The 21,375-nt window shown below is 47.2% G+C and overlaps 1 protein-coding gene across 1 annotated transcript; it reads right to left on the reverse strand.

The window, feature by feature from the left end:
* Window positions 1–505: 505 nt before the first annotated feature.
* Window positions 506–20,229, reverse strand: ZP1 (zona pellucida glycoprotein 1). Its single transcript, XM_084828756.1, has 12 exons — window positions 20,009–20,229; window positions 17,906–18,024; window positions 14,743–16,909; window positions 13,038–13,181; window positions 7,866–8,050; window positions 7,668–7,765; window positions 6,951–7,078; window positions 6,677–6,866; window positions 6,440–6,590; window positions 4,910–4,994; window positions 1,736–1,858; window positions 506–676 (listed from the first exon to the last, which is right to left on the reverse strand). The coding sequence occupies exons 1-12, from the start codon at window positions 20,193–20,195 to the stop codon at window positions 555–557; spliced, it is 3,699 nt and encodes a 1,232-aa protein (XP_084684882.1). The 5' UTR covers window positions 20,196–20,229; the 3' UTR covers window positions 506–554.
* Window positions 20,230–21,375: the final 1,146 nt, after the last annotated feature.

Genomic DNA, 21,375 nt, shown 5'->3' on the forward strand with positions numbered 1-21,375 from the left:
ATTCACACTAGCTCAAACCTGCATCTTTGAAGGCAATGCATCATTCCATCCTTATTTGGACTTGTCCACAAGCCAATTTGACAACAGAAAAGCCATCTAGAACATCTTCTGGGGACTATGTGTGTTCTAGTGGATGTTCTCGCACTGATTTAGCTCCATTCCCCCTCTTGCAGCAGAGTGGAGGCCCTGGAAATAAGTGCTATGTTTGGAGTATCTACCGTGCTAGAATCCATAGCATAACACAAGAAATATTTTAAATTAAAACAACAACACAAGCTGCAGCTTTTCTATGTCTACTGACAGACATTCAAGAGGGTAGTTTTCAACAGAGGATCCATGCGATGTAGAACAAGGTGCAAAGCATCGATTTTGTTACCAGAGATGGTCCCTTTGCATTTGTAATTGTGGGCAACGTGGAGATGTGTAACATCTTTGGAAGAGCTGGCTTAGAGTGAATTTGCTGTCTAGTCAATGAAACAAATGGTATACCATGGCAAGAAACTTACTGGAAACGGTTGTGTTTATAGATTTATTTATGTATTTTCCCACCAGTATTAGAGCTTGGACATTCTGCTTTTTTTCTTCCAGACCACTAGCACAGCAACAAACAGGATAATACCCACCAACGGCAGCACTACCAAGAACATCAGTGTCATGTCTCCATTGGAGGAGATGCCTGTGGATGAAAGAGGATAGGTTAAGAGAGCTGCAGCTGTACCTCACGTAGTAACAATCTCTTCCCATCCATGATTTCCCTGGCCGAGGATTTTGGTAGGTGTTTCCCTTGGTATATTATGGGTACTTTATTGGGACCAAGGCTGTAGTAGTCTTTGCATGAAATGGGCCTACATGATGAGATCTACACTTGATATGAACATGTTCTCCTGCCATTTGTTTTCAGAAACATTTCGAAGGGGAAGTATTCTCTGGATAAAGGCTCACATTCTGGATAGAGGCTCAAGCTCTAAGACAATATGATCAGCTGCACCACAGTTGTACGATGAGTAGAAAGAATGAGTAGCATGCTGTGAGTCAGGAAGTCTCTGGATTCCCATATGGGATAACAGTGCAGTAAGTTTCCCTGTAGTGGGCAGGGCTGAGGTAGCTCACCTTGCTGGCCCATTTTGCAATATCATTAGAGGGCAGTAATTGCCAGTTCATGACCACCACCACCACCACCACCCCAGTTCCAAGTTTCCTGGCTCAGACACCACCCATATCAGGCTGGCGTCTTACCAAGGGCTGTCGCGATCGAGATTAGTGCTTTGAGTGTTTACCAAAGGTAGTATACTATGTAGATCAGGGGTGCAGAATCTCAGGCCTGGGAACAAATTCAGCTCTTTGGGGGTCCCAATCTGGCCCTCCAGGGGTCCACAGAAGGCCATGTCCCCTTCCCCTAGCTCCACCCCTTCCCTCCAACCACCTATTGTTTGGTGGTTTCCTGGCTTTTGTGCAGTTGTTTCCCCATTCTAAAAGGCTGAACTGCCTCTCTTAAGCAACAAGAGCTTTAAGATACAATAGGCTGTATTTTTGGCTGTGCTCTTTTGCCTTTGGCCCCAGCCCCTTTTGCCTTCAGCCCTGCCAACCATTGAAATATGGCCCCGAGTGCTTCCCCAAAATGGAATTTGACCCTCAGGCTGAAAGACGTTTTGCACCCCTCTTTCAAAGTGTAACAGGCATTGCATTTTTATTCCTAGTCACAAATTGGTCCTCCATTATTGCAACAACCACATACCTTTCTCCCATTTGATTTGTTTCTCATGAGACTGGCTGCTCTCTTGAAAGATCACAGCTCCGTAAGTGCTTACTAGGTCTAAGGATTCTGTCCTATTGTTCATCTCCAAAAACCGACGGCTTCCTAAGAGACAAATTGGCAAGAGGAAGTGGGTTAAAGTCTCTAGTAAGCCATCTTGTGTTGTGGAGGAGCAGAGGGGGGAAGAGAAGGAAGAATTTTATCACGGTTAGAATTGGAAGCCTGCAACCAGAGCGCAGCCATAGAAACCTATTTTCATGGCCAGTGTCTTAGAAACATAACACTGTGAAATGAAATGTCTTGCATCCCAAGTTCTGTGTACCACCAGAGAACCTTACTTAGATCCCTACATATCAGGATTTATTAGGGCTTAGACAGAACAGGGAGATGAACCCTAGCATCCCTAATTTTAGCAGGTTAGCATGGCCAGGTGGGAACATAAGAAGAGCCTTGCTCGATCAGACCAAGGGTCCATCTAGTCCAGCATTCTGTTCACACAATAGCCAACCAGTTGCCCTCGGGAAGCCCACAAGCAGGACATGAGTGCAACAGCACCCTCCTGCCCATGTTCCCCAGCAACTGGTGTATATAGGCATACTGTCTCTGGTATTGGAGGTAGCATATAGCCATCAGGACTAGTAGCCATTGACAGCCTTCTCCTCTATGAATTTGTCCAATCCCCTTTTAAAACCATCCAAACTGGTGCCCAGTGTTACATCTGGTAGAAGTCAATTCCATAATTTAACTATGCATTATGTGAAGTACTTTCTTTTATCTGTCCTGAATCTCCCACCAATCAGCTACATGGGATGACCCTTGTTGTTGTTGTTGATTTGTTCAGTCGCTTCCGACTCTTCGTGACTTCATGGACCAGCCCACGCCAGAGCTTCCTGTCGGCTGTCGCCACCCCCAGCTCCCCCAAGGTCGAGGCCGTCACCTCCAGAATATCATCCATTCATCTTGCCCTTGGTCGGCCCCTCTTCCTTTTGCCTTCCACTTTCCCTAGCATCAGCATCTTCTCCAGGCCCGGGTATCCTGTCTTCTCATTATGTGGCCAAAGTACTTCAGTTTTGCCTTTAATATCATTCCCTCAAGTGAGCAGTCTGGCTTTATTTCCTGGAGTATGGACTGGTTGGATCTTCTTGCAGTCCAAGGCACTCTCAGAATTTTCCTCCAGCACCACAGTTCAAAAGCATCGATCTTCCTTCGCTCAGCCTTCCTTATGGTTAGTTCTCACAGCCATGGGTTACTACGGGGAATACCATTGCTTTAACTATGTGGACCTTTGCTGTCAGTGTGATGTCTTTGCTCTTCACTATTTTCTCAAGATTTGTCACTGCTGTCCTCCCCAGAAGTAAATGTCTTCTGATTTCCTGGCTGCAGTCAGCGTCTGCAGTAATCTTTGCGCCTAGAAAGACAAAGTCTGTCACTGCCTCCACGTTTTCTCCCTCTGTTTGCCAGTTCTCAATCAAGCTGGTTGCCATAATCTTGGTTTTTTTGAGGTTTAACTGCAACTCAGCTTTTGCACTTTCTTCTTTCACCTTCATCATGAGGTTCCTCAGTTCCTCCTCGCTTTCAGCCATCAAAGTGGTATCATCTGCATATCGGAGATTGTTAATGTTTCTTCCAGCGATTTTAACTCCAGCCTTGGCTTCATCAAGCCCAGCACGTCGCATGATGTGTTCTGTGTACAGGTTGAATAGGTAGGGTGAGAGTATACAATCCTGCCGTACTCCTTTCCCAATCTTAAACCAGTCCGTTGTTCCGTGGTGTGTTCTTACCATTGCTACTTGGTCGTTATACAGATTCCTCAGGAGGCAGACAAGATGACTTGGTATCCCCATACCACCAAGAACTTGCCACAATTATGAGAGAGGGAGAAAAATGTCTCCCTACCCACTTTCTCCACCCCATGCATAATTTTGTACACTTCTCTCATGTCTCCCCTTACTTGCCTTTTTTCTAAGCTAAACAATTGCAGCTGATGTAACCTTCTCTCATAGGGGAGTTGCTGCAGCTCCTTGGCCATTTTGGTTTCTCCTTTCTGCACTTTTTCCAGCTCTACAATATCCTTTTTTAAGTGCGGTGACTAGAACTGTACACAGTATCCCAAGTGTGGTCACACCATAGATTTGTATAAGGGTAGTATGACATTGGCAGTTTTATTTTCAATTCCTTTCCTAATTATGCCTAACGTAGAATTTGCCTTTTTCACATTGGGTCAACATTTTCACTGATCTGTCCACCAGAACCCCAAGATCTCTTTCCTGGTCAGTCACTGCTAGCTCAGATCCCATCAGACTATACTTGAAGTTGAGATTTTTTGCCCCAACATGCGTCACTTCACACTTGTTTACACTGATCTGCATTTGCCATTTAGATGCCCGTTCTCCCAGTTTGGAGAGATGCTTTTGGAGCTCTTCACAGTCCCTTTGTTTTAACCACCCTAAATAATTTGGTGTTATCAGCAAACTTGGCCACTTCACTGCTCGCTTCTGGTTTCAGATCATTTATGAATAAGTTGAAAAGCATGGGTCCCAATACAGATCCCAGTGGGACTCCAGTTTGCATCCCTCCACTGAGAAAATGTACCATTTATTCCTACTCTCTGCTTTCTATTCTGCTGACATTCTGCTCAGACAGGGAAGACAAGCAATCACGGCACTTAGTTGTGGAATACTGCTTTGGAGAGTCCTTCTCTAGAAGTAGGTTGTGGCTGGAAGTATGGGTAGTATCCAATGTTAGTCCAATGTAGAGTAGATGCATCGAAATGAATGAGGCTTAAGTTAGTCATAATTCTCATTCATTTCAATGGGTCTACTCTACAAAGGACATGACCCTATGAGCCAGTAGCCTAGTACTTCAGGTTTACAGAAAATGCACTATGTTGCTGGGGGAAAAAGTTTTTGAGAGCCACTCTTACCAAGGGGAGAGCATATTTAGTCCTCACTCATGTTGGGTCCCTAGATGTAATTCCTTAGCTCAGTGCCATGCATTTCACATGCAATTTCAAGTTATTAGTACCAAGTGTTCTAGTTATCCTTACTAGCCATGGGCAGTAAAGAGCCATTTGGATGTGAAGGAAGTACTAGTGGCAGCCTACATGGATTCAGAAAAGCCCCTCAAGAATATGGCAGTGAAGTCATTCCAACTTACTTGCAGCCACTGGCCTTTGACATGTGACCCTGCAGGGGTCTAGCTGTGAAGGGTGGCAGACAGAAACACTGCAGAAGAGGTACACCTGGAAAAGACATCGCCTTGCATTCGGTGAGCCTGCTAGTACAGGATTACCCTAGCCTTAGTCTTGCAAAATCCACTTTGTCTAGAATCCTAAAGCCCACCGGTTTCAATTGACAGCATATAGGATGACTTCAGCTAAGGCGTAATTCCAAGTGCGTACTCATTACTGCCTTTAAAAAAAAAAAAAACTTATTCCAGCAAGTAGCAGACACTACTAGGTGGTCCACTAGAAACTGGGGTCCCCAAGATGCTGCTTGTGGACATCTCCCTGAGCACACACCAGGTTTTTTGGCTCTCTGATTTTTTCCCCCCAGAGTTTTTTTTTTAATTATTATTTTTTAAAAACTTAACAAAAAAAACCTACCTGGGGGGCTGGCGTGCTCCAAAGCAAAGCATCAGCCTCCATCTTTATTTCCAAGAATGTCTCTGGGGCCCACATTCTTAGAAGATTAAAATGGTAGAGGGCTACAGCCCAGCACCTTGTTTTGAAGCATGTGTAGCTACTCAGAAAAAAGTAAGCTGGGTGGTATGGAGCATCTGGGGATGGAGTGTAGAAGGGGGGAGCAAGGAGGCGTTTTGCCTGTGCTGTGTGTGTGTCAGCCATTGTCTTTTTTGGTGTGGTGTGTGTTTTTGGGGGGCGGGCGGGTTGTGTTTTGCCTGGAGGGGTGTGTGTGTGTATTTGTAGTGTGTGTGGGTATTTTGTGCATGATTTTCTCTGCGCATCACCAGTCTGCTTTCTGTGGAATGGGTACTTTGTCCAAGTTACTTGTCTGAACCTCAGTTTCTGTTTGTGAAGGGAGGGGTTTTGTGTTTGGGGGAAAATTACTCTTCTTTTAGACTCTGCCTTATTGGAAACTGGTGTTTTCTGACTTGCCATGCCCACCATGGCTGCCATTTTGTGAATACGCAAGCCACCCCCCATGACAGTCATTTTATGAGAGCACCCATAACAGTCTCAAAATTCCAAATGTCCAAAAAGGTTGGGGACCCATATTTAAAATTATTTATTTGCAATACTTAGCAATATTTATTAGTAATACTTATATAATGCTTAGTATAATAACATCTTGGTAACTCTACATGTGCTCTGTATCCAAGAGCCATCTATTGGATATAAGGTTTTCACTATAGCAACTTCTACTAAAGAGATTTGCAAAAGAGACCAATACAGTTGGAGATGACCTTCCCTCCCTAGGACTCCCATCATCAAAACCCAGGCCAGATAACTTCTGTGGGAAGAAACTGTCTTCATACCAACATCTTGACACTGTATGTGGTCAGGACAGGTATAAAGACAAAGTCAATTAATGCTTTTCCTAGAGAATGGCTATTAGGTTTCTCATATCCTATTTAGTAATACATAGGATGAATTTCTTCCTCTCCCCATAGAAGGGAATTTTATTGCTCTATCTCAACTACAGTAACAAATTTTGTCTACATTCTTACCAATCCATCAAGCACCATCTGAGGGGCAGAATCCACAAATGTGAAGGTGGAGATGATGAAGCGCTGGTAATGGTTTGGAAAGGGCAGCTCAGGTGTGGCAGGCCCCATGGGCATCAGCTGGGTTCTGTAGTTATCTCCTTCAAATGGGCACCTGGGAACAAGAGGCACTGCCATTCAAGCAGGGAATGCCAACCAACCACCCAAAGTGGACTAGCAGCTTCCCTTCAACTTACTCACCCGGCTGCCAGGATTGGCCATTGCAGCTGCTCAAGGGGATTAGCGCTCGGGGTAGCCCAGCATTCATGCAGAACAAGAACTAGGGAAGGGTCCATTCTCTGCAGGATGCGGACCTCCACGTGCACAGCCTCCCGCAGTACCCTTATCACGGGGTAATCTGTATCCGAGTAGTAGGATCTGTAACTGGAGTCTATGGAGAAGAGGCAAAGCTGAAGGATCAGCTGTCTAGCTCTTCAGAGCAAGGGGCTGCATCAGAAGAAAGGAGCACACCCACCTGTAGCAATTCGCAGCTCAAGCCGGAGAGGTCCCACCTGGAGAACTGGAGCCGGGCTGGGAGGTGAGAAGACTTCAACCTGAACTGGCAGGAAGTCAGTGGCATTGTAGATGCAGCGAGCATGGAGGCTGCATCGGGAAGATAGGAGATGATGCAGAGGCTTGCTATACCCATTAGCCTTATTTGCAAGACTGGGGTGTCCTCAAGAAAATCCTCATGCTTTTCTGGACAGCCTGTCAGGCATCCCTTTTTAAAGATCCAAGACTTCAGTAACTTAGCATAGCCCTGTTATGACACTTTCCACAGCAAACTGAACATGGTCAATTATGGCAGTCTGAGAGCAGCACCAAATGTTTATTCAAACCACACTTAGAAGCAGGTTACTCTTCCTCCACAGGTCTCCTTTTCAAAGCCAGTTTCACAGCCTGAGGACATATATGATGATATTTATGCCCCTCAAAAGCAGTCTGCAGCCCATAGCAGTGTTCCTATATGGCAGGAGTTGGGAACCTATGGCTCTCCAGATGTTGTTGGACTCCCATCAGCCTCAGCCAGCGGCCTTGTGATAGCAAAATCTAATCCAGTAGGGAAGACTGGCAACATTTGGCTTAGGGGTACAGCAACAGGACTGCCTTAATTAAGGACCAGCAGGTCTCTTCCTGCAACTAGAGGGCAACCACCATCCATCTCACCAATGCACAGGGGAGCACAACTTACATGAAGGTGCTGTCTCGTGTGATAGAGCCATCTGGCCCACTTAAGATGTCAATGCCCGAAACCAGCTGGTTTTCATATATCAGTCTACCACCAGTCACCTAGGAAAACACCACACTTGTATTTTTATCTGGTCTACTGGCCATCTCAAAGCTCTTTAAGGTCAAGGTGAACAAACGCCTTCCTAGGCTGCATTCTGACCTGGACAGTTGTTCCACACTGTGTGAGGGGGAAGCGGAAGACCAGGAAAGACTCCGTTTTCCTGACAGGGTCACATCTTGCTTGGGCATAGGGGAGCCTGACGCTGTCCAGGATGATGGGGTAGTCTAACATATCCCTGGAGACAACCAGGATGAAGTGACCATCTCGAAGGCACTGAACAGTGGCTGCAAGGCACAAGCAGAACACAAGATTACAAGCTGAAGGGTGTTATCTTCCATAGCTGGATGCAGGAACCCTTTGTTCCAGGTTTTGTGCAGAGAGAAGGTAGTAGGAACTCAGTTTCTTTCGTGAGAGTTCTCTCTATCCCCCTACCCCCCATTCCCAATCTTATCAAATCAGGAGAGGAAGACTGCTGCCAAAAGTCCTCATGGGGCAGTTTTCTATTCTGCCCCTAGCTATGAAGTCACACAACTCCTGTTAGGAAATTCATGCAGGACAGGGTTCATCTGTGTGAATCAACATAGTCAGTCAGTCAAGGAACAAGTTATCATTTCCTGGTGTAGAGAGGGACTCATGGTCTAAAGAGCTGTTGCAGCAAGTTCTTCACCTGAAGTATGAGCCAAAGTTTTCAGCTTTCATTGCAGACATACCAAGTTCTCCACTGTGAATTGTTACGTCAAATATTCTCCAGGTAATTGGCATGGAATTTCATTAGTGGTTTTCAGTATTTTCAAACTTTGAGGATCACTTTACACACATAAACATGCCTGCCAGGGAGCCCATGTTCTAGAGTGCATCCAGGGTGACTGTAGGACCTCTTCATAGCACATGAAAACACCTGCCTTTATTCTCTCACTAAGGAACCATGGATAAGCTTCTGAAGAAGCTACAGTTTGAAAGCCTACAGTATCTCATTTGACAGTATTTTATTGCTAGCATGCAATTGCACACGTTTAACCTTTTGAAAGTTAACATGCAGTGTTTTGCCAATTGACAGCACATGGTTCATTTTTGAAGACTGTTAAAGTCATACCAGAAGATTCAGGCCATGTCTATAGTGTCATTTTATATAATTTAGTCACTAGGTGGTACTGGACTTTGTTTTATTTGGGTGGTGTCAGAAGCATCCTGATGCTGTTCTGTTTTTATTGGAGACAATAATGTTCTTGTCTAGCTTCCTGACAAGTTTGTACAAGCCTTCCATGCTACCCTCCACAGCTAGTTTTTCTCTAGTTGAAACTGATCATACTCAAAACTTGAACTTTTGCAGAGCTCTCCCAAGGGCGAAATGATACACATATATTTAATGAAGCAAGAGCTTTTAAGCCAGCCCCACTGCTCCAAGAAATTATAGTTGTGACTGTGAGGCTACATTTAAAGCAGCATCTTAAACATGGCCAATTTAGTACTCTGAAGAGAATGAAGTGAGAAAGTGAAGTACTACCATGTAGCATGGCAGGTGCCATTTCTACCCCACTTCTTAATAAAGTTCTTGAAGCAGCTACTATAGGTTGTGGTACAGCAATGCAGGGTTCATTTTATAGTTACCATTTTGTATTGTGATATATATCATGAGAGAGAGAGAGAGAGAGAGATCCTGCTGGGCTAGGACAACCAGTGATCAGAACAATGATGTCCCAAAATGGCTTGTTGTGCCAGGCATACTGAGCCAGAGTGGTATGGAGTTTATCTGTGGGGCCTCTGAAGCGATGTTACTGGGGGAAGCAATCAGTGGTACTAGTTCTACTATCAGATGCCAAGCACCTGAAACATTGGCAGCTGAGAGCCAAAAGCAATGTTTGTTCAAAACCCAAGCAATCTGGAAAAATCTGAACTTTGCTCTTGTCTCCTCTTAATGTGATCTGGTAGATGAGTTAGTCCCCTTCAAGGATCACTGCCTTGTTGTGGCGAAGGGGCTTGCGTAACTCAGTGAAGCCATAAGCTATGCCATGCAGGGCCACCCAAGACGGACAGGTCATGGTGGAGAGTTCTGACAAAATGTGGTCCACTGGAGAAGGAAATAGCAACCCACTCCAGTATTCTTGCCAAGAAAACCCCACGGAACGTATCACAAGGCTAAGAGATATGACGCTGGAAGATGAGCCAGAGCAGAGGGTATTTCCAAGTAGAGCCAGAAAGAGTGAAGCAGCTGGGCCAAAGCCAAAAGGACACTCAGCTGTGGATGTGTCTGATGGTGAAAAGAAAATCCAATGCTGTAAAGAACAATATTGTTTAGGAACCTGGAATGTAAGGTCAATGAATCAAGGTAAGCTGGAGGTGGTCAAACATGAGATGGCAAGATTGAACATCGACATCTTGGGAATCAGCGAACTAAAATGGACAAGCATGGGCGAATTTAATTCAGGTGAACATCATACCTACTACTGTGGGCAAGAATCCCTTAGAAGAAATGGAGTAGCACTCATAGTCAACAAAAGGGTGGGAAAAGCAGTACTGGGGTACAATCTCAAAAACGATAGAATGATCTCAGTACGAATCCAAGGCAAACCATTCAACATCACAGTAATTCAAGTCTATGCCCCAACCACTGAGGCCGCAGAAGCTGAGGTTGATCGGTTCTATGAAGACCTACAACACCTTCAAGAACTACCACCAAAAAAAGATGTCCTCTTCATCATAGGGGATTGGAACGATAAAGTAGGAAGTCAAGAAATCACCGGGATGACAGGCAAGCATGGTCTTGGTGTACTAAATGAAGCAGGACAAAGGCTAATAGAGTTTTGCCAAGAGAACACGCTGATCATAGCAAACACTCTTTTCCAACAGCACAAGAGGCGACTCTGCACATGGACATCACCAGATGGTCAATATCAAAATCAGATTGATTATGTACTTTGCAGTCAAAGATGGAGAAGCTCTATACAGTCAGTAAAAACAAGACCTAGAGCTGACTGTGGCTCAGATCATGAGCTGCTTCTTGCAAAATTTCGGCTTAAATTGAAGAACGTAGGGAAAATCACTAAACCATTCAGGTATGACCTAAATCATATTCCTTATGAATATACAGTGGAGGTGACGAATGGATTTAAGGGATTAGACCTGATAAACAGAGTGCCTGAGGAACTATGGACGGAGGTCCGTAACATTGTTCAGGAGGCAGCGACTAAATCCATCCCAAAGAAAAAGAAATGCAAGAAAGCAAAGTGGCTGTCTGATGAGGCTTTAAAAGTAGCTGAGGAAAGAAGGGAAGCGAAAAGCAAGGGAGAAAGGGGAAGATATACCCAACTGAATGCAGAGTTCCAGAGAACAGCAAGGAGAGACAAGAAGGCCTTCTTAAATGAACAATGCAAAGACATTGAGGAAAACAATAGAATGGGAAAGACTAGAGATCTTTTCAAGAAAATCGGAGATATCAAGGGAACATTGTGTGCAAAGACGAGCATGATAAAGGACAAAGAAGGCAGGGACCTAACAGAAGCAGATGAGATTAAGAAGAGGTGGAAAGAATACACAGAAGAACTATACAGGAAAGACCTTAATGTCCCTGACAGAATTCCGGAAAAACATCTATTTCTGCTTCACTGACTACACTAAAGCCTTTGATTGTGTGGATCACAACGAACTGTGGCAAATTCTGAAAGAGATGGGAGTACCAGACCACCTTACCTGTCTCCTGAGAAACCTGTATGAGGGTCAAGAAGCAACAGTAAGAACCAGACAACCGATTGGTTCAAAACTGGGAAAGGAGTACGACAAGGCTGCATATTGTCGCCCTGCTTATTTAACTTATATGCAGAGTACATCATGAGAAACGCCGGGCTGGATTAATCACAGGTCGGAATTAAGATTGCCGGGAGAATTATCAACAACCTCAGATAAACAGACGATACCACCCTAATGGCAGAAAGCGCAGAGGATCTCAAGAGCCTCTTGTTGAGGGTGGAAGTGGAGAGTGCAAAAGCTGGTTTGAAACTCAACATTAAAAAAACGAAGATCACGGCATCTGGCCCCATCACTTCCTGGCATATAGAAGGGGAAGAAATGGAAGCAGTGACAGATCTTATGTTCTTGGGCTCCAAGATCACTGCAGATGGTGACTGTAGCCATGAAATTAAAAGACGCTTGCTCCTTGGGAGGAAAGCTAAGGCAAACCTAGACAGCATAGTAAGAAGCAGAGACATCACCTTGCCCACAAAGGTCCGTATAATTAAAGCTATGGTTTTCCCAGTAGTAACGTATGGCTGTGAGAGCTGGACTATAAGGAAGGCTGAGCGCCGAAGAATTAATGCTTTCGAACTGTGGTGCTGGAGAAGACTCTTACGAGTCCCCTGGACTGCAAGGAGGTCCAATCAGTCAATCCTAAAGGAAATCAACCCTGAGTGCTCATTGGAAGGACAGATACTGAAGCTGAAGCTCAAATATTTTGGCCACCTAATGCGAAGAGAGAACTCACTGGAAAAGTCCCTGATGCTGGGAAAGATTGAAGGCAAAAGGAGAAGGGGACGGCAGAACATGAGATGGCTAGATAGCATCACCGATGCAATAAATATGAACCTGAGCACACTCCGGGAAAGAGCGGAGGAGAGGAAGGCCTGGTGTGCTATAGTCCATGGGGTCACGAAGAGTCGGACATGACTTAATGACTGAACAACAAGATGAGTTAACCAATGCCTGCCTTCAATATGTGGATTTTCTTGTATTTGACAAAAGGGTCTGAATAGGGAGTGATCAATTTGGTTAAGCCAGGATGTTGCTAGTTTATGGGCATCCCTACACCAGCCTAAAATCCTGCATTTAAAATGGGGCTTTCTGCTTCCATTTTAAATGCAGGATCACCACTGACTCCCTTTACATACGCTTCCTTCCCCCCCTCCTTCTCCCCATCTGAGTCTTCCATCATCTTTCATTGATCTTGCTCCTCTTCTTGCTGCTTTAACTCTTTTCACGGAGGAAACTGAAGCGGAACACAACAGGGTAATTTGATAGCCCATTATCTACGATCTATTTAAAATGGAACAAAGGGCATTTAGTGCAGGAGGGTCACGGCATCATGTAAAGTCTGTGAAGGAGCAAACTCAATCACAGGATAAAAGCCCCGTGTGATGAAGCTGTATGTGCTTCGTATGAGCAAGAGGTTTTATCTCTTGGCACAATGAATCACAGCAATGGCTGGAGGCTGGCCTCATTTACCAGCACAAACCCGGGCAGTCAATGGAAAGCTTTAAGGAGCTGAAGTATTTTACTCTTTACCTGTGTTGCCATAGTAACATGGAATCATTTGGTCCCTTTCATCGTAACAACATCCAGTCTGGTAACAGGCAGCTCGTCCTTCTGCATCTGCACAGGGAATCTTTCCAGATGAAACCTGGCATTGCTCCAGTGTTAGAGAGGAACCTGGGAGGGCAAGAGAAGAGACTTAGCATTATCTGGAGGCTGGCAGAGTATACCCATACAGTATCTTTTCCCCCAACTGTAATGGCCCCAGAACTGTAACAAAGTCACCTGTAGTTTTAGAGGGGCCTAGAGATCCATAATGCTTAGCTTTGGTTAATAATTAAGTGCAATTTCCTTGCTAGTGGGCCTCTGAGCTTGTGAGATGAGTCAAAGGCTGATATCGCCATCTCAGCACATTCCATGCTAATGAGGTACCATTTAAAACGGCAGCAGAAAGCTCCATTTTAAATGCAGGATTTTAGGCTGGTGTAGAGATGCCCATAAACTAGCAACATCCTGGCTTAACCAAATTGATCACTCCCTATTCAGACCCTTTTGTCAAATACAAGAAAATCCACATTTTGAAGGCAGACATTGGTACCTGCTTCTTAGGTATCAGGGCCTAGGAAGCGCCTGAGAAGTGAGGCTCTGTTTAGGCTCTGTTTACAGGTGTCTGTGCTGGGAACGTTCTGATTGTTTCCCCTCTGACATGGGGCTGTTAGCCTATGCTAGGAAAGTTGCAGATGAATGCTAATTAATGCTTGCTGCTGTCATGCTGCCTCACTGCTAACATGTATGGTATAAAACCCATTGTACCCCTTGGCTCTGGGTTCAGAGAAGCTGTCTGATCCAACCATTGGGTACGCCTGTGTGCTGTAAGTACTCAATAAAGTCTCCTTGTAAGCAAACCTGGATCTGGCTTATCACTCTCAGCGCCTCCAAACCTTAGCAGCCCACGGCCGGGGCAATACGCCCACGAAGAGCAGGGATGGGGAATGTGTGCCCTTCCAGATCTTGCTGGAGTGCAACTCCCATCATCCCTCACCATTGGCGATGCTGGCTAGGGCTGATGGGCGTTGCAGTCCAGCAACATCTGGAGGGCCACATGTTCACCACCACTGCACTAGAGGAATTCTACAAGTTCTCATTTAGAAGGCTAATTCAGTGATAGAAAAGGCCACATTTTTTATGTAACATCATTATAATCCATTCTATACCCTTTCCATATGATGGCTTATAAGTGTAAACAGTGTCCCCAACGTTACTACTGTATAGCCTTCTGCAGGTATTATGGTCCACATGATTACAATTGTATGGACTGCTGTTGTATTTGTGCAGCGTTCTAATATGCGTGGGAACACTATGCACGTACAGTAGACTTCCTGCTCCAGGCCTTCAGCTGCAACGTGGGGGTAGTGTGGGCAGGTCCAGGGCAAGCAAAAGCAGTCCTCCCCATCCCCTCACATGATTATAATTATGTGATGGGTTGAACACACAACAGGAGGAATTTGCATTCAATACTAGGACCTATAAAGCAGATCAGAGATGGCCACATTTTATTTAGAGCACCCATTATATAAAACCTTTCTCATCACACTCTTGTACTTCATCCTATATACTTTCTGCAACAACCACTTCAATCATATACAAAAGTACAGAAACCAAAGTAAATGAAGTTGCCTCTTGCAAACTTGAGATATTGACATCAATACATATTGAGAATTAAAAAATGATCACGTACCTATGCTGTACATTGGTTGCACTAGGCCAGGCTGGGGCTGAGGCACCATGGGGACTAGGCCAGGCCGGGGCTGAGGCAACGGACGCACTAGACCAGGCTGTGGTACTGGGCGCACTAGGTCGGGCTGGGGCTGAGGCAATGGACGCACTAGACCAGGTTGCGGCACTGGGCGCACTAGGTCAGGCCGTGGCTGGGGCACTGGGTGCAATAGATCGGGATGGGGCTGAGGCAATGGATGTACTAGACCAGGCTGGGGCACTGGGCGCACAAGGTCAGGCCGTGGCTGGGGCACTGGGCGCACTTGGCCGGGCTGGGGCACTGGGCGCACGAGGTCAGGCCGCGGCTGGGGCTGAGGCAATGGTTGCACTAGACCAGGCTGGGGCACTTGGCCAGGCTGAGGCAATGGACGCACTAGACCAGGCTGGGGCACCAGGCGCACTAGGTCAGGCCGTGGCTGGGGCACTGGGTGCACTTGGCCGGGCTGAGGCAATGGATGCACTAGACCAGGCTGCGGCACCGGGCGCACGAAGTCGGGCCGTGGCTGGGGCTGAGGTAATGGATGCACTAGACCAGGCTGCGGCACTGGGCGCACGAGGTCGGGCCGTGGCTGAGGTAATGGATGCACTAGACCAGGCTGTGGCACCGGGCGCATGAGGTCGGGCCGTGGCTGAGGTAATGGATGCACTAGACCAGGCTGCGGCACCGGGCGCATGAGGTCGGGCCGTGGCTGCGGCTGAGGTAATGGATGCACTAGACCAGGCTGTGGCACTGGGTGCACGAGGGCGGGCCGTGGTTGCACTAGACCAGGCTGGGGCACCGGGCGCACGAGGTCGGGCTGTGGCTGGGGCTGAGGTAATGGATGCACTAGACCAGGCTGGGGCAAAGGGTGCACGAAGTCGGGCCGTGGTTGCACCAGACCAGGTTGGGGCACTGGGCGCACGAGGTCGGGCCGTGGCTGCGGTAATGGATGCACTAGACCAGGCTGCGGCACCGGGCGCACGAGGTCAGGCCGTGGCTGCACTAGACCAGGCTGGGGCACCGGGCGCACGAGGTCGGGCCGTGGCTGCGGCTGAGGCAATGGATGCACTAGACCAGGCTGGGGCACCGGGCGCACGAGGTCGGGCCGTGGCTGGGGCTGAGGCAATGGATGCACTAGACCAGGCTGGGGCACCGGGCGCACGAGGTCGGGCCGTGGCTGGGGCACCGGGCGCACGAGGTCGGGCCGTGGCTGGGGCACCGGGCGCACGAGGTCGGGCCGTGGCTGGGGCACCGGGCGCACGAGGTCGGGCCGTGGCTGGGGCACCGGGCGCACGAGGTCGGGCCGTGGCTGGGGCACCGGGCGCACGAGGTCGGGCCGTGGCTGGGGCTGCGGCTGAGGTAATGGATGCACTAGACCAGGCTGGGGCACTGGGCGCACTAGGTCGGGCTGTGGCTGGGGCACTGGGCGCACTTGACCGGGTTGCGGCTGAGGCAATGGACGCACTAGACCAGGCTGTGGCACAGGGTGCACTAGGTTGGGCTGTGGCGCTGGATGCACTAGGCCGGGCCGTGGCTGGGGCAGTAGACCAGGCTGGGGCACCGGGCGCACTAGGTCAGTCCGTGGCTGGGGCACTGGGTGCACTAGGTCGGGCTGAGGCAGTGGACGCAGTACACCAGGCCTCGGCACTGGGCGCACTAGGTCGGGCCGTGGCTGGGGCACTGGGTGCATTTGGCCGGGCTGAGGCAATGGACGCACTACACCAGGCTGTGGCACTGGGTGCACTAGGTCTGGCTGGGGCTGCGGTCGAGGCAGTGGATGCACTGGACCAGGCTGCGGCACTGGGCGCACTAAGTCAGGCTGTGGCTGGGGCACTGGATGCACTAGGTCGGGCTGGGGTTGATGGAGTGGACGCACTAGACCAGGCTGCGGCACTGGGCGCACTAAGTCGGGCTGCGGTTGAGGCAATGGATGTACTAGACCAGGCTGTAGCACTGGGTGCACTAGGTCAGGCCGTGGCTGGGGCACTGGGCGCACTTGGCCAGGCTGTGGCATATAATTCATGTTGTCCTCTGGTGCAGGGACATGTTCTTGTGGCTTGGGGCAAATCATGTTGACGTCACGGGCATCAGCAATTCTTCTGTTACTTGTTAGTTCCTCCAAACGGACTTTCAAATGATTTCTGCCATCCTGTGAAGATAGTGAACCAGAATGTTATAGCATAGCATAAGCTTCTATCAGAAATACAGCTCAGGACAGAAACAGGGATTGGGAATTTACAGCACCGGAGCCTGCAGTGTCTCTAAGAAGGTGTTATCATAACCCTACCATGATCCTATGTATCTGGTTTTAGTAGTGATGTTAGGTGTTTTTTGCTTGGCTGGAGAATACTGACTGACACAATGGACTGGATTGCCAGGTACCAGATGGAAAGGATCCTGCTATAGCTCATCTTGGAAGTTTGCAAAACAGATCTTGTTTCTCTGGTAGAGAGCTTTCGCTATATTAGTGAGCCAAGGTCCTATTTTTTAGGATATTGCCCTTCTCTAATGCCAAAAGATCCACCCTTTCCAATATCTCTACTCCGCATACTCCCCAACCTCACTCCTCAAGTGTCCCACAATCGTATTGGCACAGCTGTTAAAACAGGTTGGAAGAGACCCAATAAACCAGTTAGGCCTACCATCTATCTTATACCCAAAACTTTCCAAGAGACCAGTTAGGGCAACTATCTATCCTATACCCAGGACTTGGTTGGTATATGGTGATTATAGTGCAATGGGGAGACTGCAGTTCAAATCCTTGCTCAAGTCTTGGTGCTCACTGGTTAACCTTGGACCAGTGACACTTACAGCCTAACATCCCTCACAGGGCTGTTATAAGAATAAACAGGGCAAGTGGGATCCTCTGTAGCCCCCCTCATGTATTTATGATCAGGGTACTAAATGCGGAGAGTTTCCACATGTAAGCTTTCTCTTGCAGACATCTGTGCCAATGCATGGATGTGAATGAGCAATTCCTCTTTATGTGATGAATGTGTGAAGAGAGCTTTATATTGGCCTTGAACTTTTTGGAGGAAGGGCACAATTCAAATGTTCATACAAATCCTATTGCATTACTCAGAACTGCAACACAGAATTCCATTGATAGCCTCCACCACCACCATCAATACGAGGCAAGTCTCACCTTCTTTAGTACATGGCAGCCATCGTAGCCCACAGAGAAAGTAACAGCCCCATCATTAGATGTGATCCAGTGACGGCAGATGGAGCAATTTGAAACCTCAAACGCTGTCCCAAACTCATCTGTTGATAAGAGTTAAATGCATCAGTCATCAAAGGGCAGAATTATTCAACAAGTCTCACTTGCAGGAAGAAGCGTTGGCAGAGGCTCCTAAGGCTCTTCAGGTCTGTGGTCCTTAGAGCAGAGGTCTCCAACGCAGCGTCTGCAAAGCTCTCCACTCCCTGCCACTTTAAAACATTTTTTTAATTTTAAAAAAACTTGGCAAACACTATGATGCCAGGTTCTCCTTCCTGTTCCTGAACCTGCTGCTGATCAGTGGACAGGAAGAGAAGGAAAGAGTTGCTTTCTGACCCCACCCAATCTTCTTCCATCCACCCTAACCTTGCTATTTCTCTCTACTCAACCCATTTGCCTGCTATTTCTCTCTATTCCCAGTCCATCTTCTTCTGTCTTTCTCTTCCTAGCCCCTGGCCTTGCTCTTTCTCTCCCACTCACCCCTTTATCGTGCTGTTTCTTGCCACTCCCAGCCTTGCTATTTCTCCATACACACCTCTTTACCTTGCTGTTTTTCCTGCTCCTATCCTCTAGTCTCACTCTCTCCTCTCTGTCCCCTTGCCTTGCTATGTTCCCCTCCCTCCCAACCTCTAGCCTTACTATTTCTCCCCGACACACATCTCTCTTGACTTGCCAGGTCCCCACGGCAGCCATTATGTGACTAGTCACATCCTCCATAGGAGCCATTTTGTTGCAGTGCCTACAGCAGTTCCTCAAGTTCCCAAATGTGCCCCCAGGTCCAAAATGGTTGGGGATCCTTACCTTAGAGGTTAGTGTCTGAATAGCTGTTATATGTGGTGGAAGCAGCAGCAGCTATTCACTAGCCTTGAAGTCCATGGATAAATCTAGAACCAGCTTCAAGAGCCTTACCTCCAACAATTGTCACTACATCTGCATCACCCTTCCCCAACCCAGTGCCCTCCAGATGTGCTGATAACATCTCCCATCAACCCTGATCATAGGCTATGTTGGCCAGGGATGATGGGAGTTGTAGTCTAAGACATTAGGAGGGCATTGGGTTGGAAAAGGCTGACCTACGTAATCTCATTAGTGCTGCAGTTATTTGAGCTTCCTCCACAGGCCAGCCAAGTGGAAGACTGACAACACAGCCTAATCCTGCGTATGCACATTTTACTTGGAAGTAGATCCTGCTGGAAGCAGATTAAGCATGCATAGCATTGCAGCCTTAGTTAGGAATTTATCAATAAGCATTTTAAAGAAGTCAGTTTTCTGGAGTAAGCTTGTTTTGAATTGGTAACTCCCCACTCCCACACAACTTTTGAGTAGCCACATACATACAAGCTGCAACTCTCCTTGTGTCCTCTCTAGTTTCACAGCTTTGAAAGCTTCCTCTCCTATTAAATATCTCACTCTAGTTATAGAGATCCAAAACCACACTACAGCAAAACTGCAGCTGCCTTAAAACTGCTAAAACCTACCACAGGAGACTTGGCAAGGCCAAGAGCAGACAGGTTGGGGACATCTGGACTACAACTCCCAGCATTGGGAGTTGTACTGGACTACAACTCCCAGCACTGTGGCATCCCATGCCACAGGTCTGGAGAGAATCATGTGGGGGAAGGCTAATAAAGAGGAAGAGGGACCAAGCAGTGCTGAGTCCTCCATTGAAGCAAAACAGCTCTAGATATAGCTGCCTCTGTCAAAAAAAAAAAAAACTTGAGGGAAATACAGAGAGAAAGCCTATAGCTGCTCTCTTTGGTTAGAAAGCTTACTCTGGGTATTTAGGAACCTTGAACCAGCTTTACACCTCTTCTTAAGTCAAAGGGGAGGATATAGGCGTTACTGGCTCCCCTCTCCATGGTTAGGGAACATATAGAGGCAGCAACTAGGCTGTTAAGCATCCACTCTAGGAAGAGCTCCAATATTACAAGCTCCTGGAGCCCCAGCATTCTTCTTGTTCCAATAAGAGCAAGAAACAAACCTGGTTTCAGGAAACACCCAAACTTATTGAAGAAAAAACATTCTTCTTACCCACAACTTTAAAGCGGACATCTCGGCCCGGGCTAGGAAACACAAGCAGCTGCATACTATGCTCTCCGCAGTTATACTGATACTGCAGGGCTAAGGAGCCAACTCTCCAGAAGTCACCTTGCCCATGACATAGCCCCAGAATCACTAAGAACCCTAAACCCACAAAGCCTCTGCAGCCCAGCCCCATGGCTGCAGCAACTACAGAATAAGCACTACCAAACAGCCACACCACCTATAAGAACAGAGCTGGTTGAAGACCAGGGCTTTATAGAGTCAGTGAAAGTGGTGGGTTGGCTGAAGTGAGAACTCAGTGAGCATAGTTTGCACCTGGGGAACTAATGAGGGATCAGGTCAAAAATACAATCTCAACCCCAGGAGAAATGTATCTACTATGTATCCCAATAGCCATCTCTGCACCACTTCTTTCTCACCCTTTTTTTGCTTTGAATTGAGAGGGGTGGTGGTGGTGTAAGGCCAGAAATATTTGCCCCATGAGTGTTGCAATCCTATGCATATGCAGTTGGGAATCGATCCCACTGAATTCAATAAGACTTACACCTGCATAGACTCAGGCAGAAGATGTCCTTTCTCCTTATGTCCATGTTGTTGCTGGAGCTGCTGCTGCTGTTGTTAACATTTCTATACCACCCCATAGCCGAAGCTCTCTCTTGCCCTTCCATTTTCTTTTGTCTCTTCTTCTCTTCATCTGTCTTAATCTCTTTCCGTATGCTTCATACTTTTTCTGAGATTGCAAGCTTTTGGTTTCCTGCCAGGGCTCCTGTGCCTTTAAACATCAAACTACATGGGAAAGGTGAGGGGCGTGCAAAGCCTCTGCTGAGAGGTGTCTCAGCGGGCAGGCTCCAGCCCATTGGTTGCGGGGGTCCCACCCCTGCCGCTAAAAAGGCTGCAAGACAACTAGAAATTCAGCAGAAGTTTTCTCTATCGTATGCTGGAAATGCTTCTCCAGCTGGATCTCTTCCTGTTCCACAGGTATTAAAAACAATACAATGCAGAATTCCCAAACCTATTTTGTTCTGAGAGCCCCAAACTGTATCATTGTTACAGAGTGTGGTTTATTATGGGCTTTAGACCTTGACAAGTGTGACCTACAATAAAGTGTTGCAATGCAGAACTCTCCTATTCAGGCTACTTCATTCTACAGGATACTTCATTCCATAGGAATGCTCCTATTTAGGATACTACATTCAGATTTAAAATGCCACGTGGACATTTTAAATGTGGGAGGTTGTGTTTGCTGTGCACGATCTTTACAGCTGAAACAATGAATTTACTACTCCCAAACATGGGAAGGTTTTCAGATTAAGAGACTTTACCACCTGTGGTCTAACAATGTGGTTTGCATAATA

Source organism: Heloderma suspectum, chromosome 1 (assembly GCF_057233095.1).
Source record: "Heloderma suspectum isolate Gila_16-S chromosome 1, 16-S_ref, whole genome shotgun sequence".
NCBI classification, from domain to species: domain Eukaryota; kingdom Metazoa; phylum Chordata; class Lepidosauria; order Squamata; family Helodermatidae; genus Heloderma; species Heloderma suspectum.